Genomic DNA, 24,865 nt, shown 5'->3' on the forward strand with positions numbered 1-24,865 from the left:
GTTTGAGACCAGCCTGGCCAACATGGTGAAACACGGTCTCTACTAAAAATACCCAAATTAGCTGGCCGTGGTGGCAGGTGCCTATAATCCCAGCTACATATGGGAGGCTGAGGCAGGAGAATCGCTTCAACCCGGGAAGCGGAGGTTGCAGTGAGCTGAGATCACACCACAGCACTCCAGCCTGGGCAACAAAGTGAGACTCCCATAAAAAAACAGTGGTGCTAGGGGAGTACCAGCCACAGCCACGTGGGACACCAGGTGGTGACTGTTATATTTTATTTTGTGGTAAGGACACTCAACATGTGATCCTCCCTCTTAACACTTTTTTTTTTTTTTTAAATGAGACAGGGTCTCTCTCTGTCACCCAGATTGGAGTGCAGAGGTGCAATCTTGGCTCACAGCACCCTCCCATCTCCCAGACTCAAGAGATCCTCCTGCCTCAGCCTCCCAAGTAGCTAGCACTACAAGTGCATGCCACCATGCCCAGCTAATTTTTTTATTTTTGTAGAGACAGGGTTTTGCCATGTTGCCTAGGCTGGTCTCGAACTCCTGGGCTCAAACACCTGTCTCTGCCTCCCAAAGTGCTGAGATTACAGTTGTAAGCCACTGTGCCTGGCATCTTAACACATCTTTTTTTTTTTTTTTTTTGAGACGGTGTCTCACTCTTCACCCAGGCTGGAGTGCAGTGGCGCCATCTCGGCTCTCAGCTCACTGCAAGCTCCACCTCCCAGGTTCACGCCATTCTCCTGCCTCAGACTCCTGAGTGGCTGGGACTACAGGTGCTCGCCACCATGCCCGGCTAATTTGTGTGTGTGTGTGTGTGTGTGTGTGTGTGTTTTAGTGGAGATGGGGTTTCACCTCGTTAGTCAGGATGGTCTCGATCTCCTGCCCTCGTGATCCACCCACCTCGGCCTTCCAAAGTGCTGGGATTACAGGCGTGAGCCACCAGGCCCGGCCAACACATCTTGAAGTGTACACTACAGTACTGTTGACTATAGGTGCAGTGTAGCACGGGAGGTCTCTCAAACACATTTATCTTGCTTCACTGAAACTGTATGTGCCCAGTGATTAGTAACTCCTCATGCCCCTCCCTCCAGTCCCTGGCAGCCACCATTTCCACTCTTTCATTCTATGAGTTTGACTATTTTAGATACTTTGTCCAAGTGGGATCATGCAGTATCTGTCTTCCTGTGCCTAGCTTATTTCACTTAGCACTGTGTCAATGTCCTCCAGGTTCACCCATGTTTCACATGTTGCAGAACTCTCTCCTTTTTAAAGGCTGAATAGTATTCCATTGTATGCACCTACCGTGTTTTCTTTATCCACTCATATGTTCATAGGCACTTGGCTTTTTTCCACCTATTCAGCTATTGTGAATAAGGCTGCTATGAACATGGGAGTGTTCACCTCTCTTCAATATCTTGATTTCCATTTGTTTGGAATTGCTAGATTATATGGTAGTTCTATTTTTAATCTTCTGAGGAATTGCCACACTGTTTTCCATAGAGTCTACACCTGCAAATCCTCCCCAGACCTTGCCTTTTTGATCTGTCAATGACATACAAATGGCCAACAGGCATGTGAAAAAAGGCTCAATATTATTAATCATCAGGGAAATGCAAATCAAAGCCACAAGGAGACGCCACTTCCTACCTGTTGGGATGGCTATTACCAGGCAGTGATTTTTAAAAAGTATTTCTGTATGGATTTTTTTTTTTTTTTTTTTGGAGAGAGAGTCTCACTCCGTTGCCCAGGTTGGAGTGCAGTGGCTCAATCTTGGCTCACTGCAACCTCTGCATGCTGGGTTCAAGCAATTCTCCTGCCTCAGCCTCCTGTGTAGCTGGGATTACAGGTGTGCACCACCACACCCAGCTAATTTTTGTGTTTTTAGTAGAGATGGGGTTTCACCATGTTGGCCAGGGTGGTCTGAAACTCCTGGCCTCAAGCAATTCACCCACCTCAAGCTCCGAAACTGCTGGGATTACAGGCATGAGCCACCACACCCAGCCCTGTATGGATCTTAATAGTATTTCACAGTTTTCGTTTTTGTTTTTGTTTGTTTGTCTGTTTTTTGAGAAGGAGTTTTGCTCTTGTTGCCCAGGTTGGAGTGCATTGTGTGATCTTGGCTCACTGAAACCTCCGCCTCCTGGGTTCAAGCGATTCTCCCGCATCAGCCTCCAGAGTAGCTGGGATTACAGGCACCTTGCCACTACACACCCAGCATTTTTTGTATTTTTAGTAAAGACGAGGTTTCACCATGTTGGCCAGGCTGATCTCAAACTCTTGACCTCAGGTGACCCACCTGCCTCAGCCTCCCGAAGTGCTGGTGTGAGCCACTGAGCTCAGCCTCTGTCTTCATTTTTAATTAGCCAACATACACATAGTCACTTGGTACCTCCTGGCCTACGTAGGCCAGGAGGAGGTATACTGAGCACTCATGCATTTGTCAAGTATTTGTTTTGCACCTACTACATACCAGATACTGAGTTTGACACTGGAAATACAATGCTAAGTTAAGAACCAGTTTCTGCCTTCAGGAGCTCAGAGTGGGCGAGAGAGGCACATAAAGAGATAATAATGACATAGGTGACAGGAACAAATCTGCAGAGACTATTCTGGGTAGACAAGGGCCTGCAAGCCAAGCTGCCTGGCGGGAGGGGAGGAGGTAGACGCCTATGCCCCGTCTCGGGGAGGAGCAGGAATTTTATGGGAGAAACGGGGGGGCTGCCGGCAGGAGTGGCCGCCCAGGAATAAGAGCATGCGCCATAAACCAGCAGTTGATTCGAGCATAGAAGAACAGCTTGCCGCTGCGGTGCGGCATGTAAGCTGGTGCGCAGCGAGAGCTGAGGTGAGGCCTGGGAGGGCTGCGTTCCCCACCCTCAGGTGGGTGGTCTGTCTTGCAGGTAGAAAGGAAGCCCGAGAGGTATAGACAGAGGGGCGATAGGGACAATTGACTTTGCAGCAGAGACATTTGAGGCAAGAAGACAAATCGCCAACTTGCCTCAGCCAGAGGAGACAGGGCGGCCTGCAGTGGAGCTGGACGGGGGAACAGACAGTTTAGACACAATCGGGCAGATCTGGCGTAGGACGGTGTAAACAGCGAAGGCCAGAATGCCTCAAAGGTCCCCAGCATGGACTAGAGATGACGTCCACTGCCTGGAGAATGCAGGACAAGGAGCAGGTGGCCGGGGTGGCCTGGCTGTGTCAACCACAGCACCTGGTAATTCCAGCTCCCTCTTTAGTGGACGCTGCCTGCTCAGAGAGGTGACTCCAGGCAGTTCTTTGTAGGCAGGGTGAATAGGAGAGAGGGCAGCGGAGCCAACTCCCCGAGGCAGCCCCATCCCTGGTAATTAGCTCTGATAATTACACTGGATCTTGCCTAGGTGTCCACCGAACAATAAAAGAAAGCAGGGAAGAGGGCAGAGCATGGGCCAGGAGGAGAGACCTCCACTCAGTGGTGAGGCTGTGAGAGGAACCCATGCTCACGGTCGCATCAGTGCTCGGCCTTCCAGTTCATTCCACACGAAGCTGTGCAACAAATCCCTCTTCCTTAAGGCAACCGTAGAGAATCTATTCCACGCAACCAGAACTGCCAACGTCCCACAAAGGATAAAGATGTGATTCCTTTCAGGCCGGGGAGAGCTGGACCAGGTACACGGGAGGGATTCAGGTGAAGGCAGCCAGCAGGCAGCTGGAGTTAGAGGCCTGATGCCAGGGACTGGTGTATCATGGGGGTGCTGGGAGAGAGCCATCAGCACATGCGTGAAAACCAGGACAGGAGACGCGATCGCTCAGAACAGATAAGATCACTCAGCTCAGGGGTCACACACACACCCGCCACGGACCCGATCTGGCCCATGATGTGTCTGGCCAGCAGCGATTCCAAACAGACATGACTTTGAGTGACCAGAGACAGGCGTTGATCTAGCCAGATTGCCACAGCCCCCAAAGTCCCCACGGTCTTGGCGTATTCAAGCATGCATGTATGTGGATGGGGACCAGACTCAAATTCCCTGGAAGCCTGGCATGGCTGGCTGGCTGGGTAAGCACAGCTAGTTTATCTGCTTCTTTGTATGTGCCAGCAAGCCCCTGGCATGGACAAAAATCACCCAGCTGATCACACATTAGGTCATCTCCCTGGCCTTCCACCTGCTCAGCTGGTGACTTTGAGTCAAGGGTCAAGGGTGGAGCTTGGGAGAAGGCCACTTTGAAAGAGGGGAGGAGCCTCAACACTGTGAGGTCCTGCTGGGCTGCAGAGCTGCAAAAGGGACGCAAAAGGTGTGGGCCCTGCCGGCCAAGGCCCAGAGGCTGGACGCTATGGAGCAGGTGGATTCCTCCTCCACAGCTGCTGCAGGAAGGCAGGGGAGAGTGAGTAGTCTGACAGGTAATCAGGGAAGGCTCCCGGGAGTAGGTGTGACCTGCATCTACAGCAGTGATTCAGGCTGGGAAGCTAATATTAATAAAACCGCCTGTCAGGGAGTCCTCTGGCTGTCACCAAAGACTGACTGAGCACTGACCAGGTCCCAGGCATGGAACAGATGGTCAGAGTCCCTATTCTCATGCCATTTACATTCTAGTTGGGGGTCAGGGGGACAGATACCCAACACTAACCTTCAAAATAAACAGCAAGTGTAGAAGATACCAGGAAAGGTAATTTGGAGCTGGTCAGGGGAAGCCTTGCATCCCTAATTGAGAAAATTCCTTTCTATGCACCGTTCTCTGTGCCCAGGGTTGCTCTTCTCCCGCTGTGCACAGATGTGACCAGCTCTCCCACAAAGCCCCGTGCATGGGTCTATGCTCAGTGATGTCTTTCTTGATCCCACCCGGACAGGGCAGGCCCCCAGCTTGATGTTCTCCAAGTTTCTCAGGCACCATCATCAAGGCATGCATGTTGGTTTCTATCTGTCTACATCCCATTGTTTTCTCTGATAAAGTCTGAGCCCCCCAACGGTGGTGATCCTCATTCCTTTTTGCAACCCTGATCCTAGACCAGTACATAGCATGCGCTCAGCAAAAGGTGGCTGGATGCACGAGTCGTTCAATGTCTGTGTTTCAAGGACTGCCACCCCCCACCCCACTCGGTCCCTCTCCATACAGTTCTCATTCTTCACAGTCCAGCCCACCTCCCTCTAGGGTTCTCTTAAGAAATGTAAAGATATCGGCCTATCGGCCAGGCACAGTGGTTCATGCCTGTAACCCTAACACTTTGGGAGGCTGAGGTGGGTGGATCGCTTGAGATCAGGAGTGAGTTTGAGACTGGCCTGACCAACATGGTAAAACCCCGTCTCTACTAAAAATAAAAAATTAGCGGCCGGGTGCGGTGGCACATGCCTGTAATCCCAGCACTTTGGGAGGCCAAGGCAGGCGGATCAAGAGGTCAGGAGATCGAGACCATCCTGGCGAACATGATGAAACCCCGTCTCTACTAAAAATACAAAAAAATTAGCTGGGCGTGGTGATGGGCACCTGTAGTCCCAGCTACTCAGGAGGCTGACGCAGGAGAATGATGTGAACCTGGGGGGCAGAGCTTGCAGTGAGCCGAGATCACGCCACTGCACTCCAGCCTGGGAGACAGCGAGATTCCATCTCAAAAAAAAAAAAAAAAAAGAAAAGAAAAGAAAGAAATGTAAAGATATTATGGCTTATTATCATGATTATGTTTACCTTCACACCTTGATAATGAGTCCCTGAAGGACAAAGCCTGTGCCATATCTAGTATTTCTTTTTTTTTTTTGAGACAGTCTCACTCTGTTGCTAGGCTGGTGTGCAGTGGTGCAATCTCAGCTCACTGCAATCTCTGCCTCCCGGGATCAAGCAATTCTCCTGCCTCAGCCTCCTGAGTAGCTGGGACTATAGGTGCACGCCACTGCACCCAGCTAATTTTTGTATTTTTAGTAGAGATGGGGTTTCACCATGTTGGCCAGGATGGTCTTGATCTTCTGACCTCATGATCTGCCCTCCTTGGCCTCCCAAAGTGCTCAGATTACAGGCATGAGACACTGTGCCTAGCCTAGTATTTCTTTTCTATCTATCTTTTTCTATCTTTTTTTTTTTTTGAGACAGGGTCTAGCTTTATCATCCAGGCTGGAGTGCAGTGGCATGATCATAGCTCACTGCAGCCTCGAACTCCCAGGCTCATACAATTCTCCTGCCTCAACTTCCTGAGTAGTGGGAACCACAGGCCGTGCACCACCATACTGGGCTAATTTTTTTTTTTTTTTTTGGTACAGACAGGGTCTTGCTGTGTTGCCGGGCTGGTCTTGAACTCCTAGGCTCAAGAGATCCTCCCACCTTGGCCTCCCAAAATCCTGGGATTGCAGGCATGAGCCATCATACTCAGCCTATATCTTTCATTAGCACTCAATAGTATTTATTTTTTTATTTTTTTATTTTTTTGAGATGGGAGTCTTGCTCTGTCACCCAGGGTGGAGTGCAATGGCATAATCTTGGCTCACGGCAACCTCCACCTTCCGGGTTCAAGCGATTCTCCCACCTCATCTTCCCAAGTACCTGGGATTACAGGCACCCACCACCACGCCTGGCTAATTTTTGTATTTCTAGTAGAGATGAGGTTTCACCATGTTGACCAGGCTGGTCTCGAACTCCTGACCTTGGGTAATCCACCCACCTCTGCCTCCCAAAGTGCTGGGATTACATGTGTGAGCCACCGCACCTGGCCTCGATACTACTTAATGAATATCTGTTGATTGATTATTCTTTGATGAACAAGAAATACTTTGTGTGAAATATTCATGCTTGTGTGTGTGTACTGACTTAAGAAGTTGTACTGAACATCCCAAAATAGGTGTTTACCCTGAAAAACGAAAATCGAACCAAATTTTCCCAAGTGTAGTACTTTCTCAGTTATTTTTGCAGTAAAGTCTCCTGATGGCCAATGGCATCCACTGTAAATGACACTACTCAAGGCAGACTGGAATGAACACAAGGAAACTTCAACATGCCCTGGGCCCACCTAGGTCCAGGGCCTCAACCACTGCCTCCAGGGACTTCCTTGATGCGGAGCTCCTCCCACCAGCAACTGCCCATCCGATGACAGAGCTGACAGGTGGCGCCTCTTGCTCCCAGCCTGAGTCCTCAAACCAGAAGCTGAAAAGTGTGTTTGAAGAAATACTTTTCACAGTAGGGGGACTCGCAGCGTCAAAGATTTTATTCTGGGGGCCAGAAGCTATCACCTGGTCCAACCCCTTGTTTAGGAGACAGGGAAAGTGAGTACCAGGGAGCTGAGGAAAAGATCTGGGCATCCATCCAGAGCTCTGGTCTAGAAAATAAAAGGCTACTTCAAGCCAATTCTACAGATATATATTTTATCTATCTACCTATCTACCTATCTACCTATCTATCTATCATATATATATATATCTGTGTATATATATAAAAAATTATTTTTTTTGAGATGGAGTCTCCCTCTGTTGCCCAGGCTGTAGTGCAATGGCGTGATCTCGACTCACTGCAACCTCCGCCTCCCAGGTTCAAGTGATTCTCCTGCCTCAGCCTCCCGAGTAGCTGGGCTAATTTTTGTATTTTTAGTAGAGATGGGGTTTCATTGTGTTGGCCAGGCTGGTCTCGAACTCCTGACCTCAAGTGACCTGCCTGCCTCAGCCTCCCAAAGTGCTGGGATTACAGGTGTGAGCCACACCCATGCTTGGCCAATTCTACAGATACTGATAGAGCACTGGCATTGTGTGAAATGCTGATCATGGAGTAGTAAGACAGACCCAGGTCTTGCCCCTCAGGGTTCCACAGTCCAGCCTTATTTAAATGGGACAGTGGAACGTTTACTTTTCTACAGTAGAGAAACCACTTCTAGAGAATGTATCCTGTAAATTTTTTTTTTTTTTTTTTTGAGGCGGAGTCTCGCTCTGCCGCCCAGGCTGGAGTGCAGTGGCGCGATCTTGGCTCACTGCAAGCTCTGCCTCCCGGGTTCACGCCATTCTCCTGCCTCAGCCTCCCGAGTAGCTGGGACTACAGGCACCCGCCACCTCGCCCGGCTAGTTTTTTGTATTTTTTTAGTAGAGACGGGGTTTCACCGTGTTAGCCAGGATGGTCTCGATCTCCTGACCTTGTGATCCGCCCGTCTTGGCCTCCCAAAGTGCTGGGATTACAGGCTTGAGCCACCGCGCCCGGCTCCTGTAAATGTTAATAACCACAGCTACCATGTACGGAGCTGTCACCATGCCAGACACTGGGTTATGCAATTTACATATATTATTGTCTCATTTAATGCAGTTCTAAGCTAACTTTTTCAATCTTCAATTTCCAGATAAGGAAGTAAATGCATGAAAGATTAGACCACTTGCTTACATCTAAGAGACAGCACAGAATTTTACTCTATTTGTGCAACTCCAGAGCCAGGTCATATTAACCTTTGGGACCTCCATCCAGATGCAGCACTGCAAAGCTGGGGAAACACCATATCTGCATGTTCTCTTTCAGAACCTACCTCTGCAGTCAGACTGCCACGATTTTTCTATACTATACTTTTGAAAACAGAGCCAGAGACAAGGTCATGTGACCTGCCAAAGACATGAAGAACAGGCCGGGCGCAGTGGCTCACGCCTGTAATCCCAGCACTTTGGGAGGTCGCAGTGGACAGATCATGAGGTCAGGAGTTCAAGACCGGCCTGGCCAACATGGTGAAATCCCGTCTCTACTAAAAATACAAAAAACTAGCTGGGCATGGTGGTGCGCGGCTGTAATACCAGCTACTCAGGAGAGGCAGGAGAATTGCTTGAACCTAGGAGGCAGAGGTTGCACTGAACTGAGATCGTGCCACTGCACTCCAGCCTGGGTGACAGAGCAAGACTGTGTCTCAAAAAAAAAGAGAAAGAAATGAAGAACAGCCCAGAGGTCTTGCAGTTCCAAAATCAACGTGGAATGTTCTACCCAGTCTGTGTTCCTGAAGACAGATGGGAGGAGAATGGCCAGGATCATGATGGCCCTGTCTGTGGAGAGAGGGCCTGGAGAAAAATGAGGGTGCGTCTGTACTGAGCAAATCCCAACAGGACGGAGAAGCCTTTTGCCAGCGCTACGCTCCCATGCAAAGCTGCAAGAGGCTACAAAAGCAAAGAGTTCCCTCTGGCGAGGCCTTGCAGGGCTCTGTGAGGCTGGCCAGGGCACAGGAGTGCCTCGCTGACTGGGAGAAATTGGGAAATAAAGTTCACAGATATAACTGAATTTTCTAAACACCTGTGAAAGTGCTGAGACTTATTTTATTTTCTGAAAAAATATTTGAACACAACAGTTCACACTGATAACTGAATAATCATCAGTTAATGGTAACCCAGGACTCTCTGTTTTAGTCCAACTGGAAGAAAAGGCCATGAAGGAGAATAGAAGTGATTTTTTCAAGGAAAAAGGGCGACTTTTCCCTTGTGTGGAAAGTTTTCCTCAGCCAGCAAGTCAGAGGAAAGGAGACACAGGTGTGGAGCCTGGCTCCATCAGGAACTGTGTGAGTGACACTGGGAAAAAAAGTCACCCTCACTGAGTTCAGTTTATTCTGTGAATGGGGATAACAACACCCACCTTATATAAATATTGGAACATATATCATGTATTCCATATGCTAATATGTATGATATATAAAACACACAGATATACAGACAGGTGATGGATAGATATAGATAGAGACAGATGATAGATAATGATAATGAAGATAGATATAGATAGGAAGATAGATGAGATGGATGGATAGATAGATGGAAGGATGGATGAATGGATAGACGGATAGATGACAGAAAGATGAATGAATGGATTCATGAATGGATGGATGGGTGGATGGATGGATAAACAGAAGATGGATGGATGGAAGGATGGATGGATGAATGGATAGACAGATGACAGATAGAAAGATGAATGGACAGATGGATGAGAAAGATGGATGGATGGATGGATAGATGGATGAGATGGACGGATGGATGAGATGAATGGACGGATGGATGAGATGGATGGATGGATAGATGGATGGATGGGATGGATGGATGGATGGATGGATGGATGGATGGATGGATTGACAGATAGCTAGATAGACAGAAATATGGATGGATGGATGGATGGATGGATGGATCGATGCTAGAGATGTAACATCTGAAAGTTCCAGTGACATAGTGAGCATTAAATGCTGGTTCCCACACCCTTATCCCCCTGTTCTCCTTTTTATCCCAACTCCATCTCCTCCTTCTCAGGTTCCTCCAGCTGAAAGACGCTGAAGTGCAAGGGCAGCCACACAGCATGGGGAAGAGCAATGTTGAGGTGGAGAGAGAAGCAGATGAGCCCTGAGGACTTACCCCAATGTCCCACACTCTACCCATCAAAACGAAGCAACATATTTTAAAATTTTGGGCAACATCTCAGAACCACCCACTAACAACCGTACACCCTGACAGAACCTTCTAAGCCGTTACGGAAGGGACAGAGGGAGACGCTGCCTCTGGTCATTATTCTGAGCGCTGTATTATGAACATGATGACAGAATGCACTCGACCTGCTTTAGAAGTCTGATCTTTGTATGCCAGTATTTCTGAACACTTAGCCAAGGAACCCTCAATTCTAAGAACAGCACCAGCTTTCCTGAGAATGCTTGCTCAAAGGCGTATTTGTTTAAGGAATATTTTTTATACAGTGAGGCCAAGCTGCCATAAAAATGACCGAAACAACAAATCCCCAGGTATATTACACACTAGGCAGGCTTCAAGGCCAACCCAGGCCCAATAGGGGTCTGAAAAACACAAGCAAAATCAATCCACTCTGGGCATCGCTCCTTTGGACATCAGAGTGTGTCCACATGTAGCGACCACTGGGTGGCCACTGTCTGTCCTCTGCCTTGGCACTCGGTCAATATTTAACAAATATTTATTGAATGAATGTCTGCACCCTGTAGGAAGAAATCTGAATTGTATTAATCTTACTCTGTATAATATGACAGACTTTAAGAAATAATAAAATAAAGCAAAGCTTTTAAAAGCTGATAAATCTTTTGTACTTATTTGCAAGGCCGACCTAGTAATCAAAACAGGTTTCAGCATATTATTTGGATTTATAACATTTAATGGCCAATGAGACCTGAATCGTTATAAAAATGTAATCTAATTATTTCAGTAACTGTATATTTGACTGTGCGCATTTCCAGAGCTTTCTCCTTGCAAACTTACAAGAGAGCAGGCCGGGGAAACTAGGAACAGTTCACATATTAAACCATGCAGAGGGTGACTCCAGCAAAGTACTGGTGATGAAAATGCAAGGAGGATAAATGCCTGCTGCACCCCCTGAGGTTTAGATAATGTCTTGCAAACTGAGAAGGAGTAAGCAGATTAGGAAAAGATTTAGGGGAAAAAGGAAAGGGAATACTGGAGAGGAAAAAGGAAACCCATTCCTTAGAAAGTTTATGCACGACTGAAATTGAACACTGGCGGGGAGGAGGGGAGGGAGAACAAAATACATCTCCAAGCATGACTAGCGAGCAGCAAAATCCACGTTTTGATTCCTGCGTTAGTCAAATGGACACCACCTCAAGAAAGCGCGGCGCATTTGTGCAGAGCACCAGCCTCCTCCTAAAGGGCAAAACACATCTGCAGGAAGTTGGGAAAAAGCCACTTTCAGCGCAGCTCATGCTAACAGTGAAACTGAGTGCACACCGGGGACAAAGCAGATGAGTTCGTTCTCATGAGGGGTGGATTTCACACCAAAGCACGAAGACTGCAGACATCCAATCTGGAGGCGATTAGCACCAAGTGCTAACCAATGATGCGGAATGCATGGAGGATTTCCAAGTTTGATTTCTGCAGCTTGACTTTGCTTACTTGGTGGTTAGGCTCTTCCTTCCTCCCTTCCTCCCTCCCTGGCTTCCTTCCTTCTCTCCTTTTTCTCCCTCTTTCCCTCCCCGCCTCCCAGTTTGGATGGATAAGCAGTTACGCATCTGCATAGGCTGACAATGGCACCTGGGCAATGTCTTGCTCCCTCCATCCCACTGGCTGAGGCCTTGCACTGCACTTTCGGCGTGTCCTCTTCGCTGAATGCTCACAATGCACTTCTGAGATGGTCTAGAAAATAAGCCCTTGGAACGTGGACGGCAAGGAGACCAGACGCGGGAAGGTGGCACCGTGCACCACATGACACGGTGTCGCGTTGAGTCGTGGGCTTCTGATCAACTCTTCCAAGGATCCTCCCACCCATGTCCTCCAGGGTTTCCCTGACTTGCTGGTGTGCGGTGGAATCCCTCCCCTCCCAGCCTCCATCCCTGCTCTCTTCGTCACAAATGGGGCCCGAATCCACCTGCTTGCTATCGTGCCACCCGCCGTGGAGCTGGGCATTTTCCCCTGTGCGTGTTCTTTGTTCTTTTCACCGTCTATGCCCTGCCCCTGTCCTGCTGAGTGCTGCTGCTATGCAAATCCAACACATACTTAAAACCATAATAAAGAGCCCCTGATTCTTCCGTGTGCACAGTATCCTGTAGGGGAATGAAAAAATCCTGATAATTCAGAGATTATATTTTCCCCATCCCCAAGTTTGAGATATTAAAATTTCAAAGCTCGATCAAGTCCTTCAAACTCTATTTTAAACACTATCTTTCTAATTGAATGGCACCTCTTTTCTCATACACAAACAGCACTTTTTATTTTCAGATAACTGGGTCTTGAGAGGATAGAACCATCAATCTCTCTAGGCAGATACTGAAGACAGAGCCCTTCCCTCGGCCTGGACTACCTCTCTCCTGGCAGATTCTCACCCATCTTTCCAAACCCAGGTCGCTGTCACCTGTCCTGGGAAGGCTTCCTCAGGCAGAGCAGAGTCCCGGCTCTGTTCTAGGAGCTGCTCACCACCTCCCTCCCATTTCAGACAGCTGGAAGACTAGACTGTAATTTATCTGTTTACTGTCTGTCACCTCCAGCAGACAGTAAGTGCCTCCTAGGCCAGGCCGGTGATAAATCCATCTCTGCATCCCCATCAACCTGCCTGACACATTTTAGGCTCGATAAATGTGAGTTACGTGAATGGATGTCAATCTCCTGCCTTCTATTCTTCAGGCTAAATAACCCAGAGCATTTAGCTGCTATGTAAATGACAGCTTCTAGAAGATGGGGCTAAGATGAAAACAAGAGGGCACAGGAAGTAAAATGTTTCTCCGTCTGGAGTGAAGCCACGCCATTCAGGGCACAAAAGTGATGGCTGTGAGTCACAACCTTCCGACTTCTCGCTCTGTGGTGCCCTCTCTACCTCACGGCCTTTGAAGGCAAAACCACAGAAGTTGGTGCATTCCACACAGCCTGAGGTCACTGGCAGGGAGCTGCTCTTCTCACCATCTAAATGCCCGATTTCCCTCAATTGCACTGCTTGTGAAGTTTCCCCCATCACTGTTGTGTGTCTCCTGCACCTGCTCTTTGACACCAGAGTATTTTGAGGGGTTAGAGGTAGAGTAAACCAACTGTCACAGACAATGACTCAAGTCCCTTGCCTCAGCTTAACAAAGCTGAAATATGGCCCAACTTCTGTCTCCAACTAAAGCTGCAGGGAGTCACAACCCACAGGTGGCATTTAGCCATCCCCAGGATGTACCCGGCAGAGAACATGATGGGGAGACGAGGTCCTTTCTGAAAACCCTTGGAAAGCAGCCAAACCGAAATGCAATCCATGAACTAAAATCGGTCACCCGGGAATCATAACAATCAATCAATGCCTGCTGAAATCAAACAACAATGCGGGAGTGATCATGGGAAAGGGTGGGTGGCCGGTGGCTGGTCTTTAAAGCAGAAGAAAGGAGGGGTCATAAGAACTGGTCACTAGGGGCTGGGCATGGTGGCTCATACCTGTAATGCCAGCACTTTGGGAGGATTACTTGAGGCCAGGAGTTCAAGACTAGCCTGGGCAACATAGTGAGACCCTGTCTCTATGTTTTGTTTTGTTTTGAATTAGCTGGGCATAATGGCACACTCCTATGGTCCCAGCTTCTCGGAGGCTGAGGTGGGAAGATGACTTGAACCCAGGAGGTCAAGGCTGCAGTGAGCTATGATTGCGCCACTGCACTCCAGCCTGGGTGACAAAGCAAGACCCTGTCTCTAAAAAAAAAAAAAACAAAAACAAAAAAACAAAAAACAAGAACTGGTCAGCTGTGCTCACCAGCCAATAGAAAGAGCTGCTCAGTGGAATCATCCTTCTGTGGAGAAGGTGGCCTGGAGACCAGCACAGGCTTCATGAACGTATCTAAGGCCACCCGCCTCCACTGCTCTAATACCCTGTTCCAAAAGAAAGAAAGCTTCTGCTTTTCATTTGATTTCTCACGGAGCATTTCCTATAGGGGAGAGAACATGTTTGTTTGTTGACACGCATATCCAATTACCTTTTGAAGCAGGAACTGCATTATGATTTAGTCAATGGACAGTCCAGTCTTTTTTTTTTTTTTTTTTCCTGAGTCTAGTTACTGTGAATCAATTCACAAAGATGTCTGAACAAGATGAACAAACAGATCAAACTGAGTTTCCAAATTTCTAAAGCCAAAATCCAGACCGTGGGCCCACAGTGGCCGGAATGAGGCACTGTGCCCCACGTCACAAAGCTCATGAATATAACCAGGTGACTGTTGCCCGCTGGCCACGTCAGTGAACAGTCCCTATTAAAGTCAGCACTCCTCATACTGATAGGAGTAACAGCCATCATGACCCCCCAGGGCTTGGGGCTGGGGCTCGGTGACCACGCTGCATTCTCTTCGGGGGATGCTTGGGCTCAAGTTCTCCTTGGAACATATGTATTCCATCAAGAGTCAGCTGTCAGTTGTTCAAAGGGATGGGAACTGCCTTGGCGAGGATCATCTTTTGTTTCAGAACACGGATATAAGCATGCAGACTAGGCCTTCCCTGTTCCATTCTTCCAAAGCTAATTCAGCTGCATGCACAGGCAAATCGACATTTATGTGAGCAAATTTTAAAAAGTGAGCAATGTGGAGACCCACTAAAGAAAGCGGGGTACCACCAGGGTTTTGCCTAGAGTTTCTTCTAGGCAGAGAGGTCTGAGGTCTCCCCACCCATGGCCAAGTTCAGCCCACCTGTCCAGCCTGCTCCTGTGCCTCTGAAATGCCTGTTCCAATTTGGGAGTGGGAATCTCTTTAGGATCCTTCTCCACTGTTAGCCCACATTCACGGTGTCTCCTCACAATACACAGCATCCTTGAACATAATTTAGGCAAGTGATCATTAAATAATCATTAAAAAAAAGAGTATTCTTCAAGTTCTGAGAAGAAAGGCGAGCTATATGTTATCACAAAATCAAGATTGACCTGTGAGATGCTGAGGTTCATCTTGATTGAGGAAATTTGTGCCTTGGACCTTATGCTATCTTGGCTGAGCCAAGCCTGTCATACTGGACACAACACGCTTATCACAAAGCCCAACCCACGCCATCCTCAGTCCTTCCCAGCAACATAAGCTATTTGAGCAAAGATGTTTTTTGCAAGTCCTAATCCCCAAAGCAAGATTCCTGGCAGGATAAGAACCCATCACATGAGTTTTTAAAAATGAGTGTCCTTGGTAGGAAAAAATATTTCTCCTTCCAAATGATGAATAGTAGATAAATGGAGACCAAAAGAGGGCCAATTTATCAAGTGCACACACCAGCAAAAGGAGGAATGTTTACATGGCGTGCAAGAGGAGAAAACTTGGTGCCGTGGCCTGTCACGGCCACTTTGGCTGCAGTCTGATATCTCAGCGTGACAGGTTTATCAAACAAAAATAAGAGTGCTACGCTCCAAAACACTGCAGGGGCTGACCTCTTTTCCATTACAGCAGCTGGGAAGAATGAGGTGCTCCGTGCCTTCCCCGGGGGAGGCGGCCTCCCTGGCATGCTGCCTGTTGGTCATGGACCGCTCAGTGGCCTGGTGTGTAAGTCTTTAGATGGGAATGGGAGACCAGGCATGGAGGACCCACGGGAAGGAGAGAGTCTGAGAATGAGACACACGAGTTCTGATGTCTAATGCTGCTTAAATCCAGTGCCTATCTCTGACATCGACACAAACTCAGGCTACAGAATGGTCAGAGGATAGCTTCATGAGCCCTCACGCAGGCCGCAGCACTTTGCTCTGGTCCTTGCCTCCCTCCCCATCCTGTCTGATGCTCTTATCTCTCTACTTATCCAACCTTCTAGACCCACCTTGATGGTGCTTTTCCTTGTCCTCAGTGACCACTGCATTCTGTGACCTACCATAGCTGTGCACGGGCCTCCCTGTACATCACACCCCCAGCCACAAACTTATCATTCTTAGTGTCAACAACCAGCATTTATTAATTGCCTTCTCTATTCCAGGCACCGTGCAAAGGGTGAAACATGGAAAGATGATACAGATTCGATGCCTCTCAACAGAGTACCAACCATCTGTATGGTGAGAAAAGATGAATTTGTAAGGAGATTAATCTACTGAAAATAAAGTTGAGGCTGGTGGTTCTCCAACTACAGCCGTGTTATGTACTCAATCATACCCAGGATTTGACCTATCACCCATAGGAGTCTGAGCATCTTACAGAATACAACTGAGATGCCAAGAGTCCATTCATTCTCTGCTTGGGACTCACAGAGCTCTAGAAGGCACCTGAAAAAACAGAAGCCCAGGCTGCCATCTTGAAATCTGACACAGTCATGAAATTGATCTGGGACTAGTCTCTGGGACAAAGCTATTGTGACCAGGAAACCATCAAGTGGAAACTTACCAAATTTATACTCAAAGAAATATGGCATGTGTTTGCTTAATACTACACTTGAACCCTGGCAAATACTGCAATGTATATGGAAATCATAAGGGTTTGGGTGCACCACTTGTCAAATCATACTCAGAAGTACGTGCCAGTATCTCTATCCCAGACCTTTCCTGAACACTACACGTGCATACACTACTCAGTGGGTATCTCCCAAGGGTCTCAAGCTTAACGTATCCAAAACCAAGCTATTGATCTCACCCACCCTCCTAAATCGGCTCCTCTTCCATTCCTCTCTCTTTTTTCTTAACCATCAACACAGTTATTTAAGCCAACTCCTTGGATTGAGACTTAAAGACTCCCTCTCCTTCATCCTCCACACCCAAAATAAATCTGAGATCTCTCCACCACTCTCTCCATAATCACTGCCTCCCCAGGAGAAGCACCTCTCACCACTCCTCTGCCCAGAGCTTCCCACTCAATCTTCACCTTCCACATTTTCCTTCCAATGCTTTCTTCAGAGTGGCTGGAATAATACTTGAATGTGAATCAGACTGGATCACAACACTGCTCAAAACCCTTCCCAATGCCCTTGGGTTAAAATCCAAACTTTTACCCAGTCTTTGTTCTGGCACTAGGTTACTTCTTGCATGTCACCTTCTGATGTCCTGTCTTGATACTATCTTTAGCCATGCTGGCCCTCTTTCCAACGTCATCCTACCTATGGTCCATGGCAGACGTGGTTAGTTGCCTAGAAGAACTCTGCTTTCACTCAAGGCTTCTCCCCACTGTCAACTGCTCCACTTGGCCAACCATCATGATCCTGTTTTCTTTGCCAGTGACTGGTTTAGGAAAGATACCAGAGAGCTTGCTCTTCTGTACTTTCTCTACAGCATGTGAGGCCACAGCAAGAAGGTGGCTGTCTGCAAGTCAGGAAAAGAGCCCTAACCAGGAAAGAATTGGTTGACACCTTGATCTTGGACTTTCAGCCTCCAGACTGTGAGAAATAAATATCTGTTGTTTAAACCACGTGGCATATTTTTGTAGCAGCCTGATCTGACTAAGACATCATTGCTCAGTTTTAAATTGTGTGTCCCAGTCATTCTAAGAAACATCTGCCAATATCTGTCAATATGTGCCTTCCCAGAGCTGTACCAATGCCCCACTCCCACGGCTGTGACTTCAGGGAAATAATTATACAAACAAACTCAAAGGGAGTCCACAGACATTCATGCAGACCAACTCATGGTTCAACGTTCAGATAGACATAAAGGAACAAATAACCAGAAGGTCAGAAAAAGGGCTACTTTCCCCAGCCCCAGGGAAGGTTTCTCTAGATGACTGATACTAGCTTCAGTTCTTTGCGGGAAGAATGGCCTAGCATTTATTTCCTTAAGCCTTCCATAGTTAAGCTGGGTGAGGCAGAACCTCTGATAAGATTTCTAACTGAGGACTTAGAGCCAGGGTGAATAACATGGGGCTCCTGTCCAGTGTCTGCTTACCAGGACAATGACCACATCCCCCGAGAAAATGGTATGCAAAATTGTGTGTGTGTGTGTGTGAGTGTGTGCATGTGTGTGGGTGCCTGTGTGCACGCGCATGTGTGGGCACGTGCGTGCGTGCGCATGTGTGTGCATGTGTGTGTGTGTGCCCATGCGTTGTGTGTGTGTTGTATGCATGTGTGTGCGTGTTGTGTTCATGTGCTGTGTGCATGTGTGTTTGTTGTGTGCGTGTTGTGTGCATGTGCTGTGTGTACGCGTATGCGTGTGTTGTGTGCGTGCGCATGTGTGCGCGTGTGTATGCATGTGCATGTGTGTGCATACATGCATGTGTGTTGTGTGCGTGTGTGGTGTGTTGTGTGTGTGCGCATTGTGTGTGTATGGTGTGTGTGCGTGTGTGGTGTGTGTGTTTTGTATGTGCATGTGTGTGTTGTGCATGTGCGTGTGTGGTGCGCGTTGCGTGTGTGGTGTACGTTGCGTGCACGTGTGCGTGGTGTGTGCGCACGTGTGTTGTGTGTGTGTGCGTGTGTGTATGTGTGTTGTGTTTTGTGTGTGCATGTGTTGTGTGTGTGTGTGTGTTGCGTGCGTATGTGTGCGTGCACATGTGATCTTATTAGGGGATAGAATCCACAACTTTCATTAGATTCTCAAAAGGCTGTGAAACACACCTCAAAAGGATAAAACTGCAAAAGGTGATCAATGTCCTTTGAAAGGGAAAGCATTCTGTAAGTGCAATATGTTAGTTTTAAAGCTCAGACGAATCGGCCCTTTGCCAATTTCCATAAAGGAGAGTCCTTTAGGCCAGGTATATCACAATGGATGAAATTCTCCTGTGATAATGGCAAGAATCTACAGGCACTGTTACCTAAACTCATACTAAACTACAAACGCAGCCCACTTGAATGCTGGAGAAAGGCCATCTGCTGCTCAGATGCTGCACCAGAGCCAACGTGGTGGTGGTGGAGGGATGTTTCCAGCATTCCTGGAGGAGGAGAGGATGCCACACACTGCCAGAACTTTCTCCAGTCACCATCCCCTGCAGTCTCTCATTGTGTGCAGGGGGCTCTTTCTGCAAGGAAATGCTCCCTCCTTGGGGATGATGAAATGGGGAAATTCATTTCCTAGCAATAGCAGAAACAAGTTGGCCTAAGCCTACCCTAAAAGTATGTTCCATAATAAGTGTTTGAAAGTATAACTTCTGAAAGAAATTGTAATTTAAAAATAACTTTACAGTAGACTTAAGCAAAACAAATAAAACAAATAAGAAACAAAACTGATGATCCTGAAATAACTGCAACAAGCCTATGGCCTAGAATTGCATTTCCTGGGTTATGGAGATAAGACGTCTGAGAAGAAATGAAAAATCTAAAGGCTAAATTGAGATTTTCATTGCATTTTTTTCTCATGATTTCTTTGGGAGATGTACTATTTCCATGGTGGTTTGTGTCCACTAAAAAGCCAAAGTGGCACATGAAAAGAGGCTTAATTAGCTATTAGAAATATGCAAATTGAAACCCCCAAGGAGACACCACTTCACACCCATTGGGGGCTATTACCGAAAAAAAGGAAAATGGCAACCGTTGGTGCAGATGTGGCAAAACTGGAACCCTTGTGTTTGCTGCTGGGAATGTAAATTGCTGGTGTTGCTGCTACAGAAAACTGTATGGCGGCTCCTCAAAAATTCAACGTAGAACTACCACATGGCCCAGCAATTCCACTTCTAGACAGAAACCCCAAAGAAGTGAAAGCAGGGATTCAAACAGGTATTTCTACACCTGTGTTCACAGCAGCATTATTCATGATGCCAAAAGGTGGAAACAAGCCAAATGTCTATCAATGGACCAAGGGGATAAAGAAAACATGGTCTAACCACACAACGGAATATTACTCAGCTTTTAAAATGAAAGGAAATTCTGACCCGTGCTACACTACGGATGGGCCTCGAAGATGTTCTGCTAAGTGAAATACACCTGACATCAAAGGACAGACACTGTGTGATTCCACTTATATGAGGTCCCCAGAAGAGTCAAGTTCACAGAGACAGAGAGTAGTGCAGAAGTTCCCAGGGGCTAGGGGAAAAGAGAAAAGGAGTTTTTATGTCAGGGGTGCAGTTTCAGTTTGGGGTGATGGAAAAGTTCTGGAAGTGAACAGCAGTGTTGGTTGTGCAACACTGTGAATGGACTTAATGCCACTGAAATGTACCCTTCAACACAGCCCTGAACTGTACCCTTAAACTGTACCCTTAAAAATGGTAGGCTGGGCGCGGTGGCTCAAGCCTGTAATCCCAGCACTTTGGGAGGCTGAGGCAGGTGGATCACGAGGTCAGGAGATCGAGACTATCCTGGCTAACATGGTGAAACCCCGTCTCTACTAAAAATACAAAAAACTAGCCGGGCGAGGTGGCGGGCGCCTGTAGTCCCAGCTACTTGGGAGGCTGAGGCCGGAGAATGGCGTGAACCCGGGAGGCGGAGCTTGCAGTGAGCTGAGATCCGGCCACTGCACTCCAGCCTGGGAGACACAGCAAGACTCCGTCTCAAAAAAAAAAAAAAAAAAAAAAAGGTAAATTCTGTTTAATGTATATTTTGCCAGACAAACAAAAACTGGCCAGTAGAGGAAGAACCCAAGGTGGCAGGTGGTACTTACAAGATATAGGCAATCACCCCGATGGACCAGCAGTCAACAGCTTTGCTGTAAGGCTTCTGGGCGAGGACTTCAGGAGCTGCGGAAAGACAAAGAAAAGACACAGCCTGACAATTTACATGCCTCAGACTGAAGACAGTTTTTGGGGGTCTGCTATTTGGCCTGAACTTTCAGTGAGTATAAAAACTGAGTAGAGAGACTTGACCCATTTTTTTTTGCTCTTTTTTTTTTTTTTTAAAGGAAGGAAGATAGGGTCTTGCTCTGTTGCCCAGGCTGGGGTACAGTGGCACAATCATGGCTCCCTGAAGTCTTGACCTCCTTCCTGGGCTCCAGCAAATCTCCCACCTCAGCTTCCTAAGTAGTTGGGAACACAGGTGCATGCCACCATGCCCGGCTAAGTTTTTTCTTTTAGGAGATGAAGTCTCCGATATTGCCTAGCCTGGTCTTGAACTCCTGGCCTCAAGCAATCCTCCCACATCAGCCTCCCCAAATGCTGGGATTACAGAAATGAGTCGCTGCACTCAACAGAAGAAATATGAAGACACTACAGTATCTAAAGAATGTAAATAAAAACATAATGAAGAGGGGTGTGCTTGTGTGTGTGTGTGTGTGTGTGTGTGTGTGTGTGTGATGCGAGATTACTGATGGAACTCAGTCAGTCAACAAACACATAATACATGGCTATTTTATGGCAGTGCTGTACTAAGCACTGTAACTTAGATCAGCCTGATGTAAAAAGAAATACTTATTTTGGGGTCTGGAGTCTGTGACGTCACCTCAAGTCACCTCAAGGCAACATTTCTGGCCTCTGTGTAGGCCCTGCTGGGTGCTGTGGGGCCATAAAGGTGAAGCCCCTCCCGGGGCCTTCCTGGAGCTAATGGTGCCATGGAGCTCAGAGTTGAGGCCAACCCTCTGAAAATCCTGCTTCAGGCCTGCTCCTAATTCCTTCTCCAGGGTTTGGGGAGGGCGTCAGCATGCTCACTGCATTTTCCCATCTCATCTGTGAAACAGGAAAACTGCAATTCAACCTTGCATTCTTGGTTCTAAAGCACTCTTCATCAAGAGTTATCCATGCTGGGGGCTTGGACTTGCTCTGTACTGATCCTAACTCCCTGTTCCTGGCCTTGGGGCTTGTTCTATACCGATTCTCTCTTTTCCTGGCCTTGGGGCTTGTTCTATACTGATCCTGACTCCCTGTTCCTGGCCTTGGGGCTTGTTCTATACTGATCCTGACTCCCTGTTCCTGGCCTTGAGGCTTGTTCTATACTGATCCTGACTCCCTGTTCTTGGCCTTAGGGCTTGTTCTATACTGATCCTGACTCCCTGTTCCTGGCCTTGGGGCCTGTTCTATACTGATCCTGACTCCCTGTTCCTGGCCTTGAGGCTTGTTCTATACTGATCCTGACTCCCTGTTCTTGGCCTTAGGGCTTGTTCTATACTGATCCTGACTCCCTGTTCCTGGCCTTGGGGCTTGTTCTATACTGATCCTGACTCCCTCTTCCTCGCCTATGGCCATCGCCCAGCATTGGCTACCCACCCATTCTGGCAACCAGCCGCATCTGGCATAGCTGACACTCAGTATATGTTAGTAAAAAGAGTAGATAAATACAAGAAGAGGCAGTGAATCTGAGTAAAATATCCTTTGCCCCCAAACACATCTGATGGCAGTGTCTTTAGCATAGACTTTCCTGCAAATTTTTAAGGATAGAGAAAAACAGCTAGAGCTGAGAAGGTGCCTGTTAGATGCTGAGTTGGGTCTTCTTTTATGATGTATTAACTCACTCACCCCAACAATAGCTGATGGGAAGTGCTAGTAGCATGATCTCTATTATTCCCAAATTACAGGGGAGGACGCAGAGGTATGAGAGGTCAGGTAAGTTAGTCAGTGTTACCCAGTGGGAATGTGGCGTCTACACGAACTTCCTTTCAGAAAAGACTTCACTTATATTAAGTGACTGCCATGAATTGGGTCTTGGGTGAGTCATTTATAAACGTTTTCTACTGCAATCCTTTGAACTCTGACAACTATCATGATGGGCACCTGATAGGTCAGAAAAATGAGCCTCAGAGAGGTTAATTAACTTGTCCCACATCACACAGCTAGATAGGAAAGAGCTGAGATTTGAAACCAGCTCGGCCGGGCGCGGTGGCTCAAGCCTGTAATCCCAGCACTTTGGGAGGCCGAGACGGGCGGATCACGAGGTCAGGAGATCGAGACCATCCTGGCTAACACCGTAAAACCCCGTCTCTACTAAAAATACAAAAAACTAGCCGGGCGAGGTGGCGGGCACCTGTAGTCCCAGCTACTCCGGAGGCTGAGGCAGGAGAATGGCCTAAACCCGGGAAGCGGAGCTTGCAGTGAGCTGAGATCCGGCCACTGCACTCCAGCCCGGGCTACAGAGCAAGACTCCGTCTCAAAAAAAAAAAAAAAAAAAAAAAAAAAAAAAAAAAAAAAAAGAATTTGAACAAGAATGTACATTTCTGGTTCTTTTTGGTGTTGTGTCTTTTCTGTGTCACATCAACCAACAAAACACATTATTATTATTATTTTTTTTGAGATGGAGTCTCACTCTGCCATCCAGGCTAGAGTGCAGTGATGTGATCTCAGCTCACTGCAACCTCCACCTCCCGGGTTCAAGCCATTCTCCTGCCTCAGCCTCCCAAGTAGCTGGGATTACAGGCATGCACCACCACATCCAGCTAATTTTTGTATTTTTAGTAGAGACGGGGGTTTCACCATGTTGGTCAGGGTGGTCTTGAACTCCTGACCTGGTGATCCACCCGCCTTGACCTCCCAAAGTGCTGGGATTACAGGAGTGAGCCACCACACCAACCAGAGATGGGTAAACTATTTGTCTTCTGGTGACCTTAACTGCGCTTGGAAACAAACACATGGGGTAAAGAAAGAAGCCCAAAGCAACAGACATATGAGAAAGGAGCACAGACAACGAAGCTGTGGTGCCTCCAACAGCTGCTTACACAGCCTCTGAGCAAAGACCCGGCCGATGCCCTAGCCAAGGAAGACAGCAGGAATACGAGGCCACAGCCACTGCAGAGCAGGCTTCCCGCCTAGGAAGTGTGGACTGTGTTCTCATGAGTGCCCTATGCTCACAGTTCTCCAGCATCGTGGATGGTGGGAGGCAGGATTCTTTAAAAGAACAACCTCCTCCTCGTCTTCATCATCTGTTAGAATGAGGAGCATACTGGCCATGATCCATTATTCAGAAAAAGAAAGAATAAAGAACATGGTTTTCTTCTAGAAATCCACACATCAAGGGAAACTGGCACAGGACACATTTCACCCTCAATCTGGCAAATCTGTCAACATACTGGGCCGTTGTGCAAGGCATGTACAGGCTGGGAAAGCAAGGGGCTAATTTTTATGCTTGGAGGTTCCTTGAGATGTTTAGATTCTTCTTCTTCTTCTTCTTCTTTTTTTTCTTTGAGAAGGAATCCATTCTGTCACCCAGGCTGGAGTGCAATGGCACGATCTCAACTCACTGCAACCTCGCCTCCCAGGTCCCAGCAATTCTCCTGCCTCAGTCTCCCGAGCAGCTGGGATTACAGATGTGTGCCACCATGCCTGACTACTTTTTGTATTTTTAGTAGAGAAGGGGTTTCGTCATGTTGGCCAAGCTGGTCTCTAACTCCTGACCTCAGGTGATCCACCTGCCTTGGCCTCCCAAAGTGCTGGGATTACAGACGTGAGCCACCGTGCCCGGCCGAGATGTTTAGATTCTTGAAGCCACAGACTAACTACACTTAAAACATTTTTAGAACATGAGACTGCTTAAATGGTAAAGTTTATGACATAAAGCATATGGTTAAGAAAAGATTCCTGGGCCACATGTAGTGGCTCATGTCTATAATCCAGCATTTTGGGAGGCTAAGGCAGGAGGATCACTTGAACCCAGAGTTGGAGGCTGCAGTGAGCTATGACTGCACCATTGCACTCCAGCCTGGGTAACAGAGTGAGATCCTGCCTCTAAAATAAATAAATAAATAAATAAATAAATAAATAAATAAATAAGATTTC

The 24,865-nt window shown here is 47.5% G+C and overlaps 1 protein-coding gene across 7 annotated transcripts in view; it reads right to left on the reverse strand.

Annotated features, from left to right (window-relative positions):
• The window catches only part of LOC105490615 (calcium/calmodulin dependent protein kinase ID), a 491,371-nt gene that overhangs the window by 25,376 nt on the left and 441,130 nt on the right, over positions 1–24,865 (reverse strand). For all 7 annotated transcript variants that reach the window (XM_011756412.3, XM_011756418.3, XM_071070483.1 and 4 more), the window contains one exon: positions 20,833–20,908. In XM_011756412.3, coding sequence (XP_011754714.1) covers positions 20,833–20,908 — 76 coding nt within the window. The remainder of the gene's footprint in view (positions 1–20,832; positions 20,909–24,865) is intronic.

This window comes from Macaca nemestrina, chromosome 9, assembly GCF_043159975.1.
Source record: "Macaca nemestrina isolate mMacNem1 chromosome 9, mMacNem.hap1, whole genome shotgun sequence".
Classification (NCBI taxonomy): domain Eukaryota; kingdom Metazoa; phylum Chordata; class Mammalia; order Primates; family Cercopithecidae; genus Macaca; species Macaca nemestrina.